Source organism: Triturus cristatus, unplaced genomic scaffold, assembly GCF_964204655.1.
Source record: "Triturus cristatus unplaced genomic scaffold, aTriCri1.1 SCAFFOLD_299, whole genome shotgun sequence".
NCBI classification, from domain to species: domain Eukaryota; kingdom Metazoa; phylum Chordata; class Amphibia; order Caudata; family Salamandridae; genus Triturus; species Triturus cristatus.
Window position 1 is genome coordinate 466,433 of NW_028187496.1, and position 18,173 is coordinate 484,605.

The 18,173-nt window shown below is 39.2% G+C and overlaps 1 protein-coding gene across 1 annotated transcript in view; it reads right to left on the bottom strand.

Moving 5' to 3' along the window:
* Positions 1–3,020: 3,020 nt before the first annotated feature.
* LOC146771122 (reticulocalbin-2-like) overlaps positions 3,021–18,173 on the bottom strand; it is a 136,462-nt gene continuing 121,309 nt past the window's right edge. Inside the window, exons 7-8 of the mRNA XM_085640331.1 lie at positions 17,787–17,929; positions 3,021–4,379 (exon numbers count right to left, since the gene is read on the bottom strand). Of these exons, the coding sequence (XP_085496457.1) occupies positions 4,227–4,379; positions 17,787–17,929 (296 nt within the window). The 3' untranslated portion in view covers positions 3,021–4,226. The remainder of the gene's footprint in view (positions 4,380–17,786; positions 17,930–18,173) is intronic.

Sequence of the window (18,173 nt, forward strand, 5' to 3'; positions counted from 1 at the left end):
GCTGCATCTTTTAGCCCAGCACTGACCCTGAAAAGCAATTCAAAGCGTACTTACCAGTAACTTGTATTTCCTTCCACAGGAATCCATTGTGTGGTTTTCAGCAGAAAAGTTTCTAAGTGTCGATTTTTGAAACATACAAATATTCCTCTAAAATCAGCCGAACTACGAATTCCGATTTACTCACCTGTTATCAGGAGAGAATCCAGTGCTGCATCGTTTAGCCCAGCACTGACCCTGAAAAGTAATTCTAAGCGTACTTCCCAGTAACTTGTATTTCCTTCCATAGGAATCCATTGTGTGGTTTTCAGCAGAAAAGTTTCTAAGTGTCTATTTTCACAAAGTAAAAATATTCCTAAAAAATCGTCTGTATGACTTAAACACATTCTTTCAACTGTTTACGGGAGATGCACCAGTGCTGGATCCAGGATCCACCACTGAGTAAGAAAAACTAACAATAACACTACTTACCTGCTAAGTGAATTTTCTGCCATAGGATAACATTGGAGATTCTATGTGAAAACATTTCGAAGTGTCAACTTTTAAAATACAATGATATTCCTTAAAAACCACTACTGTAACCAAAACGGTTTTACTCAACTGTTTATAGGAGATATCCAAGGACTGAATCTAGGATCAAGTCCTGTGGTTAGAAAAGTAATCCATAAAGTAACTAATAGCATTTGACTAGAAATTCACATTGAGCTCAATGTTGCATTGTGTTTGAAATTGTGTTGCCCATTGCAACAACTGTAACAACTGTAACTACTGTACTTAAAATTCTATTGCCTATTTGCAAAGTATTTAAACTAAAGTAATTAATTCTGAGAAAGTATATTTTGTATTGTAATGTATAATGTAATTATAATGTAATTAAAAAAAATATACCTAAATATAAATAGTTTAAAAAATGTAGTAAATCAGTATAAAAAAAAATAAGTATAACAATTAATACATTAAAAATTGTCATTTACAAAACCTTTGAAATTCACTGAAAAAACCATAGGTTTCAGGCCTGATATAGTTAGGAATTAGCATTTAAAAAACCTTTGAAATTCACTTAAAAAACCATAGGTTTCAGGCTTGATATAGTTAGGAATTAGCATTTAAAAAACCGTTGAAATTCACTGAAAAAACCATAGGTTTCAGGCCTAATATAGTTAGGAATTAGCATTTCAAAAACCTTAGAAATTCACTAAAAAAACATAGGTTTTACGGGTGTTATAGTTAGCTGGACATTTCACTCGTTCAAAACCATTGAAATTCCTCCGATATAGTTAGTTGTACTAACTATATCTCGCGCGCCCGCAGTCCACTGCTGATGATGTCACATATTACATCATTCATGACATGGTCAGTGAATTTCTTTTAAGCAGTTTAGTTGAAATGGTTCCCACTAATGGAATTCTAAGAAACCGTTTTTCTCTGAAATGAGAGTCAGCCACCCCAGAGATAGGGACCTCCAAATTTAAATCTCTTTGCAAATCCAGAAAATGCAAAAACAAGGAGGTGGTGGTGTCCAGGAACTCATGGAGAAGCCCTTTCAATCTCATGACCAGCATTTTTGACTACATCTTTCTACCAATTCCATTGGCTCCCAAGATTCCTCAGACAGTCAAATGGGGATCATGCCGTTTTGTCCTGATTACTCCAGCGTGAGACAGACATTTTTAATACAGAGCTCTATGGTCAAGTCCAGATCGGGCCATATCACCTGACTACAGAACACTGCAAGGTATTTCATCACAACCCAGCCTCTATCCACTTAAATGCCTTGACTTTTGACCTTTAAATATACCTCAGAAAGGTCTTAAGATCTTCCAAATAGCAAGGACTGATTCCACTAATAAAACTTACCTTCTGAAGGGGAAGAGATTTTGCATTTGGGCAAATGCATGCAATTTAAATCCGCTCCATATGAGTCCTCAAGTATTCCTGCCAAATCAAGTAGTTCTTAGTCTTTAATAAGACTTAATTTGGTATCGATATACAGATATTTACGATCTCCATCTAAACCATCGCTGTTTTCCTTCAGAATTTTAATCCTTTGAAGTACAAGCACCCGTTATAAAGTTTTCTAAGAACAAAGTCACATCAGCCACCAATCCACACTTTATCCAAAATTCACATTATCATTCCACCTGAATGAGAATATCCAGTTGCTGACATTTTTCATCGAACCTTACACTTCAGTGGAAAGGGCATTAGATACCTTGGGCGTTAAATGATGCTCACATTTTTAGATTGGTTAACTTTTGTATCATTCACCAATGCCCCTATTTCTAAAAAGTTTCTCTCTTCAAAGGTTGCCGTCATGGATCACTTCTACCACTCAAAGACTGACAGGCAAATACTACACAAAATGGAAGACACTGATGCTCTTTGCTGGCATGCCACTTACAGACATATGTAAAGTTGCAATGTGTGCATTTACATTGACTTTTATGAAGCACTAATGCTGAGATATGAAGTCCAGATTAGAGACGGCCATTGGACAGGCTTCAATGCAATCACTTTTATTGAAACAAGCCTCTTCCCACCACCCTCCTCTATTTTTGTAAACTACTTTCATAGTCCTAAATCAAGCGTACAAATCTGTGAAAGTCCCAATGCTGGAGAAGAAAAATGTTACTTGCATGTATTTCACTATTGGTGTTTGGAAGGTAGTGAATTAAGAATGACCAAGGTTTGAGTCATAAAATGAAGAGGATAGGCTGCTTTTTGTCTATATCCATTTTCAATACAGTTAAATGGATAAACACACTGCTAGGTTAACATTGATTACCGATGGTTCACAGTCCGATGCCAGGAAAGGATTCAATCATGTGAGTCTAGAACAGATACTAATCCTAGAGAACTGTATTTACAAATAAGCAACATATTTCTTCTCATAACTTGCCTTTTCAGTGTGTTAGAGGACCTTCATGAATTTTAGGTATTTAAAAAGAGTGAAGAAAATATCATATGAAAACACAAATAATCAAAACCTGTGCATAGAGATACATGAAGGTATAACTATGTAGTAGTAGGGGGTTCATTATTTTAATTGGTCAAAAAATGAAACTATGAATGCATATACACCATAGGGAATGACATTCACATATAGAGTTGTTATTGAAAAATGTGAAGCGGAACTAATTCATGTCTCAACAATACAATATATCACTCACTCTATTGCATTGCATGAACACATTAAAGAATTCACATTTATTTAGAGAAAGAGCATTCAGCTGTCTGGAAATCTATCATGTAAGTCTTGTTTCAATTACTTTACTAAGCACATTTCAAACTTGAATTATTCTATACTTGGAATACATGTAACACTTATTTTCATAGAACCTTTTAAAAAAAAAAAAGCGAAGAAGAATTCATAGGACAGTCAAAAAAAAAAAAAAGAATTTATAGGACAGTCTACAAACAATTAAGAACATGCTGCAGAACCTTAATATGAGTATGCATTTCATAAAAAGAGAACAAAATGGAATATTGTTCAGGGCTAAATAGACAAGAAAATCTCTTTGGTAAAAATATTAGTGTGAAGTAGACATTTTACATATATGGAATTCTAACAATGGGACAGATCTTTCATTTGAAATTAAACTGAATGTTTTTGGAAGTCTTTGCAAAACTGGGTTCTACAACAATGATAACAGTTCATGTTGTTCAAACTAAATCTCAGACAAGCGGATATCAATGTTACTGGTGGTAAATCCAGTCCATAAGGTCATCCAACAGTTAAAGATTAAATAAAATATTCCAGAATGAAGGTGAAGAGGATTACAATGAACAGACTGCTTTCATTAGCATAGCTGCATAACCCCCTACAGAAAACTAGCAAATGAAAAAGTCCAAGGTTCTAAGGACACAAGTATTCCACCTACAAATTTCACTGTATTTTGTTTTCTTGGCAATGCCTTTACATTCTAGAAAGCTTGTAATACACGCGTTGTAAATTGAGGTCCAACCATTTGAGAACGTTTTAGATAGTCTGTTGATAGTATTCTTTAGGAATGTTAGTCAATTATTTTAGAAAATGTCTATAAATTAGAGTGAACCCCAAATAAATTCGGCTCAGATCCACTAAAGCGTCAACTTCAATAATTTAAATTAACACTAACAATAGTACTTTTAAATACCTACAGAACCAATAAAAAGGTTTGGAAGTACTGCATATGCAGTCAAAATATTAGTACGGTAAGAGGAGTTGAGAAAAACACATTAACTCTCTGTTAAAGTTCATCATGATAAAAATGTTCATCATGCAGTTGCCTGCCAAAATCTGTTGCTTCACTGGTAAGAAAGAGATCCAGATTTTCAATAATTTCTGCCTCAGTCAGCCTGTTATCTTCATCCATGTCTATCTCTTCGATGACATGAACAGCCTTTAAAATGAAAACAAACTTGTAAGGATGAAATGTATGCAGTACCTTTACTATTCTAACTCTTTATCCAGGTTTAAGACTGCATGCAATTTTTGGTCACCCCACTCAGCCAACTTCCGAAATGGTTTTACATAACATCAAACAAATCTATAAAACTTTTCTTTTGTTTCATTGAACTTCAGAAAATAAAATACACATAGGTGACAACCTCAAATAAAGCATAAATGTTCAATTGCATCAACAGGAACCCCACTTACCCCCCCCCCCAACCCTAGGAAAAGCTCTGAGGAACATTATTTGTTAAAATGATTACAAGAAAATCAGCAATAGCATTTCAACAGTAAATAAAGGCTTATTTCAGATCTTGTGAACTTTTGCACCACTGTGGACCCTCTGAAGAACGAAAAAGGCTCATATAAAGGAATGTTACATCACCATAATTACAGGCACAAATAGTTTGGAAATGTTCTATTATTTTCTATGGCGGAAACAACAAATTACTTACCCGTAACTTTAGGACCGAGAATCTTTACGCGTTGGGTATGTTACCAGTCTGTCTTTCCATGACAAAAGGTAAGTACATCAATTACAGTCCATGCATCGCTGTCATAATAATAAGTACCATTCCCTGTCTATTGTTCTCAACATTTTAATACGGATGACAGTGTACCTTTCCAATGGTCCAAATAATAGCTACCACAAATTAAGGAAGACATTTCAAAGCTGTCCTTGGAAGCTCGGAAAGTCGTAGTGGTAAGCACTACTACGCTTGTTGTCCATAGTTAGAGATAACGTGTCAATACTTTTCATCACACTGAATATGTAGGTTCGCACTCTTAAGTTACTCCCACCGCAGTGTCAGCCTGGGAGTTGAGAAACTACAAAGATCTGACCATTATTATATTTGCAGAGCAGTCTCTCTAAAACTGGCATTAGCACTAAAGTGAATGTCTGTACAATAATGCCTTACACAGTAATCCAATGATGCTGTTTGTAGCCCTGAACATCACCAGCAAAGATTTTATCCTTGTTAACTTAAAAAGCAAACAGTAAAGCGATGGAAACAGCCAGTATTTTAATACAAGCACAAATGCTGAAAACAGTCGAAATTATAATTCATTTAAGACTGAAAGTTGGATAGTGGAGTGTTTAATGCATTAATTAAAGACACCCAAGGCATTATGACTGCTGTGATTCTTGGAGCCTGGCTAAAGTTTATAAACTAAGGATTGAAATGATTTTGAAAAATTACCCATCAAAAGAACATAGCATCTTATAGATTAGCAGAGAGGTCTGCCTCATTGTAGATATAGCAATCTGCCACTTTATGGTCTGTTATAGTCAATACTTACAGCACTGTCACTGGAAAGCTTGTAGTTCCAGACATACAGACTTGGGTAGCAAATTCCCCCAAACCTTAGACCAAGATGGATAGAAAGCTCTCTGTTAATATTCCAACCTGAAAACAAAACTGAAATATATAAATAAAAACATCTTATGCAGTGGGCTGGATAACCTAGCTGCCTCGGAAAACAGTCATACCCTAGTAGAGAAATAAATTGGTTACTTACGGTATGTGTCATAGATTCATATCCTTGATTCATTCCTCGCTGTCAGGCTAGGAATTCCTTGTAACTATAAATCCCAGTAAACCATGTTAAAATGGCCATAGTCCCAATAACAGTCTCATTTGGAACACCCCAATCTTCAGCTAATGAGGGAGAAGGGCTGCGAGTCACAGGTGGTGTAGAACTGCTTGATACACCGAAGTATCAGCAGCTGCATCAACATGCAGGCCGTGGTGCTCGGTGAAAGTGTATTTGCTTTCTAATGTGGCTGCGCAGCAGATACCAAGAGGCACACTCCTGCGTATTATGCAACTCTCATTACCCTGCTTCTTGTGGAATGTGGCCATTCACTGACTAAAAGCGGATGTTTTAATTTATTGTGGCAAAAGTTGATGGAGGCTGACAGCCAGTGGGTATTGCCCGGTTGTGACAAAGGTGGATGCTGATAGAATATCTAAAAACCAATAGTTGATCTGGAGGTTCATATCAAACCCTAATCTTCAGTGTACATTCAACAAATGGAAGATCTTCCTACCACCGTGGATGGATTTGGGGAAAAAGTGAGGAGAACGACAGGCTTGTTTAAATACAATCTTAGGAGGGCTTGGAATGGTTCTTGAATTTCATTGGTTGGTATCGTGACAGTCACAGTAGGTCAGTGATGCAGACACACTGGGGCAAACAGTATCATTGATCAGTTATGCTCCTTCTCCTTCCTCATTACCATGGGAAAGGGGGGAAGTGGTGGTAAGGTAGAAGTGAAGATGATTCACCATGTCATCAAAAATAGATTGCACTTGGACCCTGGGTGCCAGTGCCTACTTAAGTAGTACAGGCTTTTTTTGTTCTTCATATTGGCAAATAGTTGTATAGTCAGATGACCAAACTTTAAAAAGACCTGCTGCAACTAATCCTGCTGGTGTTTCCACTTGTGGCAGTATGACAGGGCGCAATAAAGAGCAGCCGCCTAGTTGTTTTGGATTCCTGGTAGGTGTTCCACGGAAATGTCCACATTCTTAGCTATGACCGAAGCAGGCAGAAAGGCTGTAATCCAATGCATCATGACATCTGCTCCAGTAATGATTTCTAAATCCTGACTGGGACCAACTGTTTGTGAAAGATACTTGTCGCCAAAAGGGCCAGTTCTAGGATTTGTGAGGCCCTGGACAGGAGATGAACAAGCGAAGCGCCTCTAATTTGCATAAATGCAATATCACAGGAAGTGACATCATGGGAAGTGTCAAATGACCATTCATTTATTGGCACTACTGAAGCAGCTTTGCAAGAAGCTACTTATTTAGAGTGGAAATCACAGAGATGGCTACAAATACAAATAATAACCCTAACGAAATAAGCAAAAATATTGTAAAGTTCTTCTATGTGGAAATGCAATGCATCAAAATGGGTTGAAAACCTAAAATTATGTACCTCCAAAACTGATGTTTCCACATTAGTGCATGATTAAAATGTTAAGACAGATTATCCCAGAGCTATACAGTGGGTCTTCAGGTGACTTCCTGATACTTCTGTTACACCAGTAAAGTTCAAGGTTAAGGAATTTGGTTTTAGCAGGCATGGGCATCAATACAAAGGGATACATGCTGGTTTGGGTGAGTGACCTACAAGTGCGGTAGAAAACAAATAGAACTGATAAGAGGATGAGACGGCACAGATGACATACACAAATGGGGTGGCTAATCCAGTAGTGGACAGGAGCACCAAACGCGGGACCATTCACGCAAACTGAACGCCTAAACACAGCAATTACTCCAAAATTCCATTTTTAAGAGCTGCAAAGAGCTGAACTAACTTAAAGGTACAAAGATGAGATGGCTAAAAAGGACAAGAATTTGTATCCAGGGGAAAAACTGCCAAAAGCTATACTGGGAGCCAGTCACTAAACAGACAAGTAGTAAATGAAAGCAACAAAACAAGAGAGATTTATAATATAGCAGACTCAGTGCAGTTTTCCCCTACAAGGAAATTAAATCTAGCAATGTGGAATAGGTTGTGGAGGTGGTGTTTGTCTTCCAAAATAAAGCTGCCATAATCCCTGAGATTGGCAGTTTTACAGATTTTAAGTCACGTCCTTAATATCTGTGAAGACACTTGCCAAATTGCAAAGGGTCCAGATACATGTTCCTCGACTCATATTTAGCCTAAGAAGTACTAATCAAATTGCAACTACCCTAGAGTAAATCCACAGGATCTTGGTTAAACAGATAACTGAATGCAAGACACTTGAAAGATCATTTACATCATCCACAAGTTACTCCAGTCATGCCCCAGGCTCCCTTATCAAACATCTTTGGTCATTCCAATCGATTCCCCAAACCTACTGGCCAACTACTCACGTAGGCTCAATGACTGGCTGATCACTCCATGTGCACTGATGTACTTTATGGAATGATGCCCTCAGAGTCAGCTTCCCTCTTCAGCCCTCTTCTCCTGTACACTGCCCCTTCGCCTCAACTCCCAAGCAAGGTCAATTCAAACTGTGCTGAGGAAAAGCAACAATTTTCCCAGGCCTCACTGTCACTCCTTGAGATTGGGGATAGGTTGTTATGGGAAGAGGCGCGCATCATCCTGTGGTTGTCCAGGTCTGCCCATTGTCCTTCTGCACTTGACAGTGATCCTGCTGTCTCTGCAAGCATTACCAGACTGACCATGTGCAGCAGCCTGGTAAATATTTTAATTAAATGCACCAGGAGCGCACAAGATACAGCAATAGACGAGTTTCACCATAGGGTGACTTCCAATTTGTACAAATTGGAAGACTACCACCGAGACAGTTGAAAATATAAGCATCATCATAACCTATCAAACAAAGATAAGGATATATTGTACAACCTATAAGATTATGAAAACATTGTAATACGAGGGGCAGATAAGGGGGAGGAATATTGTTCTGATGAACAAAGAAGACTATTTGAGTGAAATCAAGAGGCAGTTAAGTGACCATATGTGCTATAAAAGGTTAAAAGGAAATTCTGTTCCAGATGTAGAGAAACATATTAATGCACAGCTAAGAGATTGGCACGAAACATGCCTTTTAACAGTCCTGAAGTATGAATATCTCCAGGTTTGTCATCCGAGATATCCTTGTATATATGTTCTGCCCAAAATCCATAAGATAATACAGTTTCCACCGGGTAGTCCCATTATTTCTGAGTAATGGGTCCCACACAGAGCACCTAGCAGAATATGTGGATGGGTTCTTGCAGATATATCTAAGGAACCTTCCATCATATCTAAGACACAGCAAGGATGTACTGTGTAAACTAGAAGACTTTCAAAGTGACAGTGAGGAACTTCAGTTCATAACAATTGACGTAGAGAGTCTATATACATGTATAAGAATGAATTGTGGCCTAGAAGCATTAAAGTTCCATCTTTATAAGTGGAACGCAAACCATTTATAACACACTCTTATGCTGCTAGAAATGGCAGGAATTTAATCAACAAAGAATGTTTTTATCCATGACGGGGATTGGTACCCCCAGAAACAATGAAAAGCCATGTTTGCTCCATCTTATGCAAATCTTTTAAAGGGTTTGTATGAGATGGAGCATGCTGCAGACCTGGCTCACGTAACTGGACAAATACATTTATTTTAGTGACCGTACATCGATGATATTCTAATGATTTAGAATGGGACTGCTGAGAATTTACAGCCATATCAACAGGTGCAATGTTAGACTGACCCTGAGGTATGACAGTCATGAGACAGACTTTTTGGATTTAAGACTATACGTGCACGAGGGAGCTATTAACAGTCATATTTTTAAAAAGCAACCTGCATGCCACTAGTGCTCACCCAAGTCCACCTTAAACGCCACACCATATGGCGAGAAGGTTAGTGCCCGACAAAATTGCAGTCAGGATCAGGAGTTCCACAAGAGATTACAGGATATCAAACATGACTTTAAGGAACAGGGCTATGATGATCACTGTCTCAATAAAGCTGAAGCAAAAGCAATGCAATTGGACAGAAAGAAAACACTTGCTGTTAATGGGGCACAAAAAGGTAAGAAATCCCTGAGGAGTAGGGAGACCATTTTCAGTATGCAACATAATATGTTCAGCAGTCAAATCTTTTACATTTTGCGTAGGCATTGGCATATTCTGGGTTGCAACACATTACCGGTGGGTATCATGTCATGAAAACCATGGTTGGTTCATCCCAGGGGCACCATGCTGAAAAGAACATTATACCCAAGTTACGTGAAGGCCAACAAAGCTGTAAGCGGCTTGGGGACTTGGATGCTGAAGAAACCAAATGGTTTCTTTATATGTGGGAGCTGTTAAGCGTGCCATTTAGGACAGAAAAGAACTGTCAAATGTAGTCAAAACACAGGCAGAGTACACATTGAGTTTGTTTATGAGCTACAACACCACATTCACAATTTATATCATAGGATGTGCATGTGGGAAGATCTATATTGGTAGTAGGACGAGACATCGCAAGACAAGTATACAGTAGCAGATCAGGGCGATCAACCATTGGGATGAGAGATATCCGATGGCAATACATACACATAAGGATCACGGAACTAACACACAAATTTGGTTCCATGGAATTGAACAATTTATTTAACAATGAAAGGGGAGGAAACAGGGAGCAAGTTCTTAGACAGATCGAGGCTAAATAGATATGATGGCTAAGAACTGTTTTGATTGGGTTTAAACACAAATCATGAGTTTCATCCTTTTCTATAGACCCAGACATTTAACTTGTCGTCAATGTTTTCTCTCGTAAACTAATTCCATGGGACAGATTTTTACTATCTGCACTGCGAAGACGATAGAGTACAGGGATCAAATTAGATTTTGTGTAAATTGGATGTAGTAGCATTTGATGTACAGTTGTCTATGTCACAATGACATTTCTCTCTGACCATACTTTATATGGTTGACGTATAGGCCGGGCCGTCCTCTTAGAGAGGCTATATATGTGTAGCAAATGTATCCTGTTATTATTCCAGCATTGCCAAGTCGTATATTCATGCTTTATGGTTGTCCTATGAATATGTCATAATGGCTGCCCTAAAATTATAACATTGCCATAACTATATCCATCAAGTCATACATCTTGCCTGAATGCCACTAGTGTAAATGCATATTTCCTCCTAGGAAGGTAATAAATGATGACACCCTTGCGATGAAAAAATGTGGCCTAAAATATATTAAAACATCCAAGTGTGATCATTATGTCTCCCTTCCACTACATAAGATCAGGTCAGACCAGACGTAGTCCGGCCATTTTCAGTTAAATGTCATCTCAACATCACAAGTACCCGTTCATCTGTCCTAGCCACACTGCGGAGGCTGTTGAGTCACATCTTTCCTCAATATATGGCTCCACCTTGACAAATAAGGTGTTACGGTTGGATATAGCTATTGTTATCATATTGTGTTGCCTTTTTGGACTCTTTCCATTTAAGGTTTTATTCTGACAAACATGACTTTGAAGTTGAGTAGAATGAATTCTATCAAGCCCACTATTTCGTCTCACGACAGCACCTTAACATTGCAAGGGACTTATCATTTTCCGACTTTCCTAGGAGGAAACATGCATTCACACCAATGACATTCGGGTGAGATGTACGGCTCGATGGATATAAGAAGATCACTATTGTATTTTTTGGGCACCATTGTGCACTTGAACGTCATAGGATAATTAAAAATATATGTAAATGTAAATGTAAATGTACTTATAGAGCGCACTGTCACCAGACGGCCACCTTGCGGTGTCGCCTTTTGCGGTTTCCTGGCGCTGATACTCATACCGCTGTGGAACCCCTCCTGGCTTTCCCTGTGAAGTGTCCACTCCTGGGCACCCCCAGGGTGAAGCCAGGCATCCTTAGCGCTGTTGGGGCCGGTGTGGAGGCTAAGCAAGCTATTGCCCAGAGTTGCAGCGTGGGGCCCGTGATTAGAATAGGCACAGAGGCGAGAATAGACAGGTCCGAGGAAATTGAGCCCGAGCCCCGCCGAGGCGGGAATCGAACCCTGGTCCCTGGCCAGAACTCTGCTTCAGGGTCTGCTGCTCTAACCATTGAGCCACACTCCTCCAGCAGCTCAGTAATGTTGGAATAATAACAGGATACATTGACCACGTATATATATAGCATCTTTAAGATAGTGGCCACACTACAAAGGCAGTTGAGTTACGACTTTCCTCTATATATAGCTTCACCTGGACAAATAAGGTGTTACGGTTGGACATATTTACTGTTATTACGTCTGTTTGTTATTTTGGATTTGTTGTATATGTGGTTTTATTCTGACAAATAGGACGTGGGTACAATGATTGGTATTGTGCCCACTTCTTCGTTTCATGAATACGGCTGCGATTATCTCGGTGGTCGCATCATAGATATCTGAATTGTATGGTAAAGTTAGACCTTCTTGTCCAACAATGGTCTCACCTGGGTAAACTTGATGTTAAGGGAATTGTTGTCTCTTAGGTTACTTGCTCTCCCCATTTGTAACCTTTACCAACATGTAACAACCGGACGTTCATTTCAACTATTTTTCGACCGGTAACACTTACCAACATGACCGAACGGACATGGACTTTGAGCTTTCACATCACTTCATATAGCAACCCTGGGTGCAGTTCCATATTCAAAGTAGTTATTCCCTATCTTTAAATATCTATTATTATTATGTATTGGGGACAACCTGACATGACTATCTTTATGCAATGTGCATGGGTCTTTAAATTGCATTGGTTAAGATGGCAGCCATTAACACAACTTAAACACAGCTTACACTTGCAAACTCCACAGGTACTCGTAATTGACCGGGTTTTAAATTACGGCCTTTCACTAGAGTGCGACTTTTCGAATTAGCCTTTTCCGCACGACTGGCCCCATTCTACACGCATGGTGAGAATGGGAATTTCGTTTGTTTAGAGATGTGTACTTCTGTATCAAGCAATGGTTTAAGGTACTTATGGGTACATTAACAGGGTTTGCACTACGGATGTATGGTTACTATGCAACTTAGAGGGACAATATGGTGTGTTCATTCATTAACAAGACAGGTGTCCCTGAGGCGGTGCTGTACATTCTACGATTTGCTGAAGGGGCCCTTTAGTACAAGTTTGGGGAAATAATTAAATTTAGTTCAAACGGATACTGCAACATACTGACCGTTCGAGAATGTATGGATCTTTTAATGAATTGAGTGGCCTCTTGTTAGGGAAGAGGCATTGTATTGATGGGCCGCTGCGTAAAGTAACATGGGTGCCATTATAGGAGCACAATACAAATATCAACAGTATACCATTGTAAATGTTGAACTAAGATGCAAATGAGTGACATTGGTTGATCATGTCCACTTGTGCTCATGTGGAATGTGTGATGTAGCAATAGTGTTTCCTTTAATTGGAATCATATTGGCTAGCCCCCCCTTTTTAAAAAACAAAAATATAGCCGTGGCTGCCGTAAATTCTCATTCTGGCCGCTCACTCAATACAGATATGGGGAATTCCCTCAACAGAACATCCATAAACTGACAAGCGTATTACCCTTGGGGTACAATTGTAATTTCTGAATTAATGATGTGAGTCTTATAACATGTAACACGGTAAAAAATTTGGGTGGCGGAATGCAGCATTGCAAGAATAGGAAAAAAAACAAGAAATCTGTGTTTGTCACATATTTTGAGAAATAGGGATGTAAAAGAAAGGTTATGTTGGAAGATGTAATTGCTTTCTCCTCTTCATACTCTTGATAGATTTTGATGTCGACATGGGTTGCACTTTATATGCTGACAACTAGCGCATAGATTGACCAGTGGGATTAATACATAGCGGCATGAGGTACACTAATCAATATTTGGTTTTAAAGAACTATTGAGGTCCCCTTTGAAAAATGAAGGACAGTTTGCTCAATAATTCTCCCATTGTCTGTTGGAGGTGACATTTGATAGATCTGATCTGATTTCACACTTAACCCCATCAAAATCAGTTGATTTATTGCTCAAGGCCTTTAAAAAAATCTTCTCTTTTAGCGCGTAGGTAAGAAAGTTCACCAATATCCTCCTTGGCCTAGTTCTGTTAGTATTTAATCTATATGGGATCCTGTGGATCCTTTGAATGTCCTTGATTCTTAAACCAAAACGTGACAGATAGGCAAGAACAAGGATAGGACCATGTAGCAATGAAGGCATCAATGAGTGCAGCATTAAATGGCAGTAAGTGCTCCAACAGCATCTGTTTGTGTCTCAATGGAGGGCAAGTGCAGATCTACCACCTTAGTTGCCCTCTGGACCACTGCTGCAAACAAGGCACTTTAGGTTGCCCATGTGGCAAGTCAAGTTTTGTTTAAGAGTAGGTGCCTAGTTCACTGAAAGTTTGTGAATCTGGCCATAGTTTATCATCAGTATACTGAAGGGGGAGAAATCCATCAAAATCATATTTGTTGACGGGGCTGTCCTGGCAAATGGAGTAAAGTATGGGGAGCGTGGAACTCTTATAGGGGTGACATCTGTGACCCGCCCTCGGACCCTGAAGACGATGCCTCAGACTCAGACTAGGATGGGGGAGCCCGGGGATGGGGGAGCGGGATGGTGGATGTTGGAGAAATGTACCGCTGTTGAACTGTTTCCTGCCAACTTGCCGCATTCAGGGGCTACTGCATTGCTCTTCATCGTGGAAAATTATGTGTCTGATTGCTGTATTGTGCTGCTGCTAATGAATAAAATAAAAACAAGTTTAAAAAAAAAAAAATCATATTTGTTCTGGGGCACCCTAGCTGTTTCTTTTATAGGGTCGGAGTCAGAGCCAAAAAGACAATGGAGTCTCTGCTAATAGTTGAGCTACGGCAGAGGCTTTGGGTTAGAGTCAGGATGCATGATAACCAGTTGGGCATTTGTGATCTTGTGGCACAACATCGGTCAATCTCAGGCAGACGTTGGTTCAAATGTCAGCAACGGGACTTCCACTGGTACCGGTAGTGTCCATATACCAGTGTTACAGGAACTGGCGTGGATCCTTGGGCCAGTGTGGAAGTGTGTATCAGAGTCTTTGTGGACCTGGTAATGGATCTCAAGGGTACATCACCAAGTAGGACCCACTGACGGTAATCTGACTGGAGGCCCCTTTACAGGTCTGTGGGGCTCAAAGGCGCACCAGAGGTAGTCATAATCACTCTGAAGATATGTAGCATGGCCTCCATGAAGGACGTTATATGCTGCAGGGTCGACCATGGTCCAGAAAAATGTGAGCTAGACAGACCAGCTTACAAAGCAGTTCTGAAACTCTGAACTCTGAAAAAGTGCAGTTTTTATCTTGATACCCTCAGGCCTTCTACTCTGAGCATCGGTGGTGGGATGGGGCGAGTCCCGCTGTGCCTATTTCTGTTTGGGCTTGGACTTAGACTTACCCAAAGATTTTGAGCAAGAAGAGGATCGTTTGGGGGAACGGCCGTGTGACCGGGACCTGACCCACAACCTGAAAAGGGAGCAACAGCTGTCCTGGATCATCTGTGGGTAAAACAGGGAACACAAGGCACAATGCAAAGCTTGTGACTGGAGCCCAAACTACAAAGACAAATCGTGTGCAAGATAGTCAACATCTATTTCCGGCACACTCGGCATGGTTTAAAACATGCAGTTGTCAGAGGGGACATGATTCCCTAGCACACTAATACTTTTGGAAATCATCAGAAAAATGACAAAAGACAGGACGATAGTAATGGACTATAGGTCTTCCTGCCGAGACAAAGATCTAATATGAAAGCACGCAAAACTATAAAGCTTGAAAAATCACTGGCGAGATGGCACAGAAAACACAGTCTGCAATGATGTCTCGTGAATGAATCCCAAACAAGGACAATTTTACAACTAGGCATAAGGCCTTCATCATAACTCAGAAATTTATCACCTCAGATGAGGCACTCAAAACCCACTCTTCTTACATCCAGTAAAATATAAATGTTTTAGAGGTAGGTTATTTTAGGTATCAATGGTTGGCCCTCTGAAACTCACCCACTTTCCCCTCTGCACCAGAGACAAGTTTTAAAGTAGAAAAAGACCCTGATCACGCATCTCTTCAGAAAGGCTTTTGGCCTGAACGCTACCCGCAACACAAGCTCCAGTGATCTCTCATTTTAATGCAATCATTATGTCCGTTGATTTTCCCATCTTCAATTCTTTATACCCTATTTCCCTGAATAAAAGAAAAATAAATACATTAACCAAGAAGGTCCCTATTCAGAAAGCATGTTTAAATGTAAAGCTGCTTATTTTGAAGTTGAAAATCCCAAGATGAAGTTCAGGCACATCTGTGATTTTAAATTAAGATTTTGAGACTTGTAATTGTTATCTTAAGTATGTGCAGTATGCTACTTTTTGTTCACTTCAGGAAAAGAAGAAAATACAGCAAGGTGATGGAAGGAAAGGCCAGAGTCCAATCAGGTGCTACAATAGAACTGTCCCATTTTCAACCCATGTTCATTGCTAAGTTCAATTAAAGGCCAGTTTGAATAGTCCCATTTTCAGATGTTTCTGTGAGTCACATGTCACTGGGTTCAGATTTCAAGTGTAGGCAGAAAGTATTCCAGTTTGGGTCTTTTTTCCAGATCCTCACTGTAGGGCTCATGCAGCTGCACAGAAAGATGCCAGTTTCTGCAGGGATAATACAACTTTAGAATAGTAAGTGTAGTGGACAAGGAACTTGACCTCAATCTTAATCCTGGCAACCACTCGGTGCCAATGGAGAGCTTTAAGGGCAGGTTAGTTGTGGTTTCACTTACGAAGGTTCTGGTTCATTGCAGCTCCTTAGCTCCGAAGTCTTTGAAGCCTGGCACTGGGATTATTGGAGAAGTCAGACTTAATGATAATACAGTGGTCAAGGAAAGTCAGGAAAATGGCTTAGATAAGAGCAACTCTGTGGTAAGTGTCAAGAAGTGGGGGTATTTTTTTAAGACAGAGCAGCCATTTACCACTTGTTGACATGAGGGGCAAAAGTGATATCAGCGTCAAATAGTATCCTCAGACTCCTTAATTTTATGAGATTTATGGCATTAGTTCACTTTTGAAACCTGGGTCCCTGCAAACATTGACGAGCACAAAATAAAGAAAAGAATGTGTTGCTGCTTAGGCATTTTGGTCTGTATTTTAGAAAGAACGTAGATCAAGTTGGAAAAATTGTATCTAATGAAACAGCCTTTGGTTCAAGCAGTGTTACACTTAATGGTTTTAATTGCTTTGTTTCCCTTCTCATTTTACTTTAGCATTGGTTAACAATTCTGAGGAGGGCACACAAATCCTGATGATTATATAGGATCTCTTCCCATGTTCTTTGTGATAAATATTGTATGTTTGAATAGAGAGACAAGCTGTTTTCTTTATAAACCTGCAATTACTCATTGCTTCAGCTTTCCCCGAAGGCTTTGGTTAACACTAATGTTTTTGTTTTATAGATTTTTCAGAACCTTTTAATTTATTTTACTTATTACTTTGACTAACCACAATCAAATATTTTTACTTTTTCTACGTTCAAGCTTCTGTTAATTTGGTAATTGTTTTATATTTACCTTGATGTCCTATGGATAATTACCTGAAATAAACACGTTTGATGACAATCAAACCATAGAGGAGAAAAACAAAATTCGTAATCATTTCAACCTACCTTCCTGGCTGGCCTGTGCCTGCTACTATTCTTTCTCAACCACCACACATCTCCCTATACAGAATTTGCATTGCACAATTAAAACTCCGATACATCAATCTGATTGGCTTTTATAGATAACCAAATTTAGTAGGATGCCATGACTTCTGTTAAAGTGCTTATTCTAATAGTCAAGCAGTCCTTTCTCTCATACAGTACCTCTTCTTGTGCGATACCCTCGTTATTGGGAACTATCCAAGACAGTAGTTCTTCAGGGTTCAGTTGCCCATCACCATCTTTGTCATAATCATTTACAAATCGGTCCTTCTCAACGAGGATCCATTCTGGGTCATCCTTTGCTTCTACAACAGAAAAGGAAGGACAGATTAAATCTTGTACAGAGAAAATGATTTCCATTCATTTTACTAATAGAGGTGGATATCCTCATAACTAGACTAAAGTCAATGTATGTTCTGTGGTTTCATGTCTTAAACATATTTAGTTTTTCTGACTTTTCAGCATCCCCGAGTCATATTCTTTTTATTGCTGAGAACCTGGGATGCTTTTTCTTTTACTCTTCAAACTGATATTGTTACTAAAAGATTA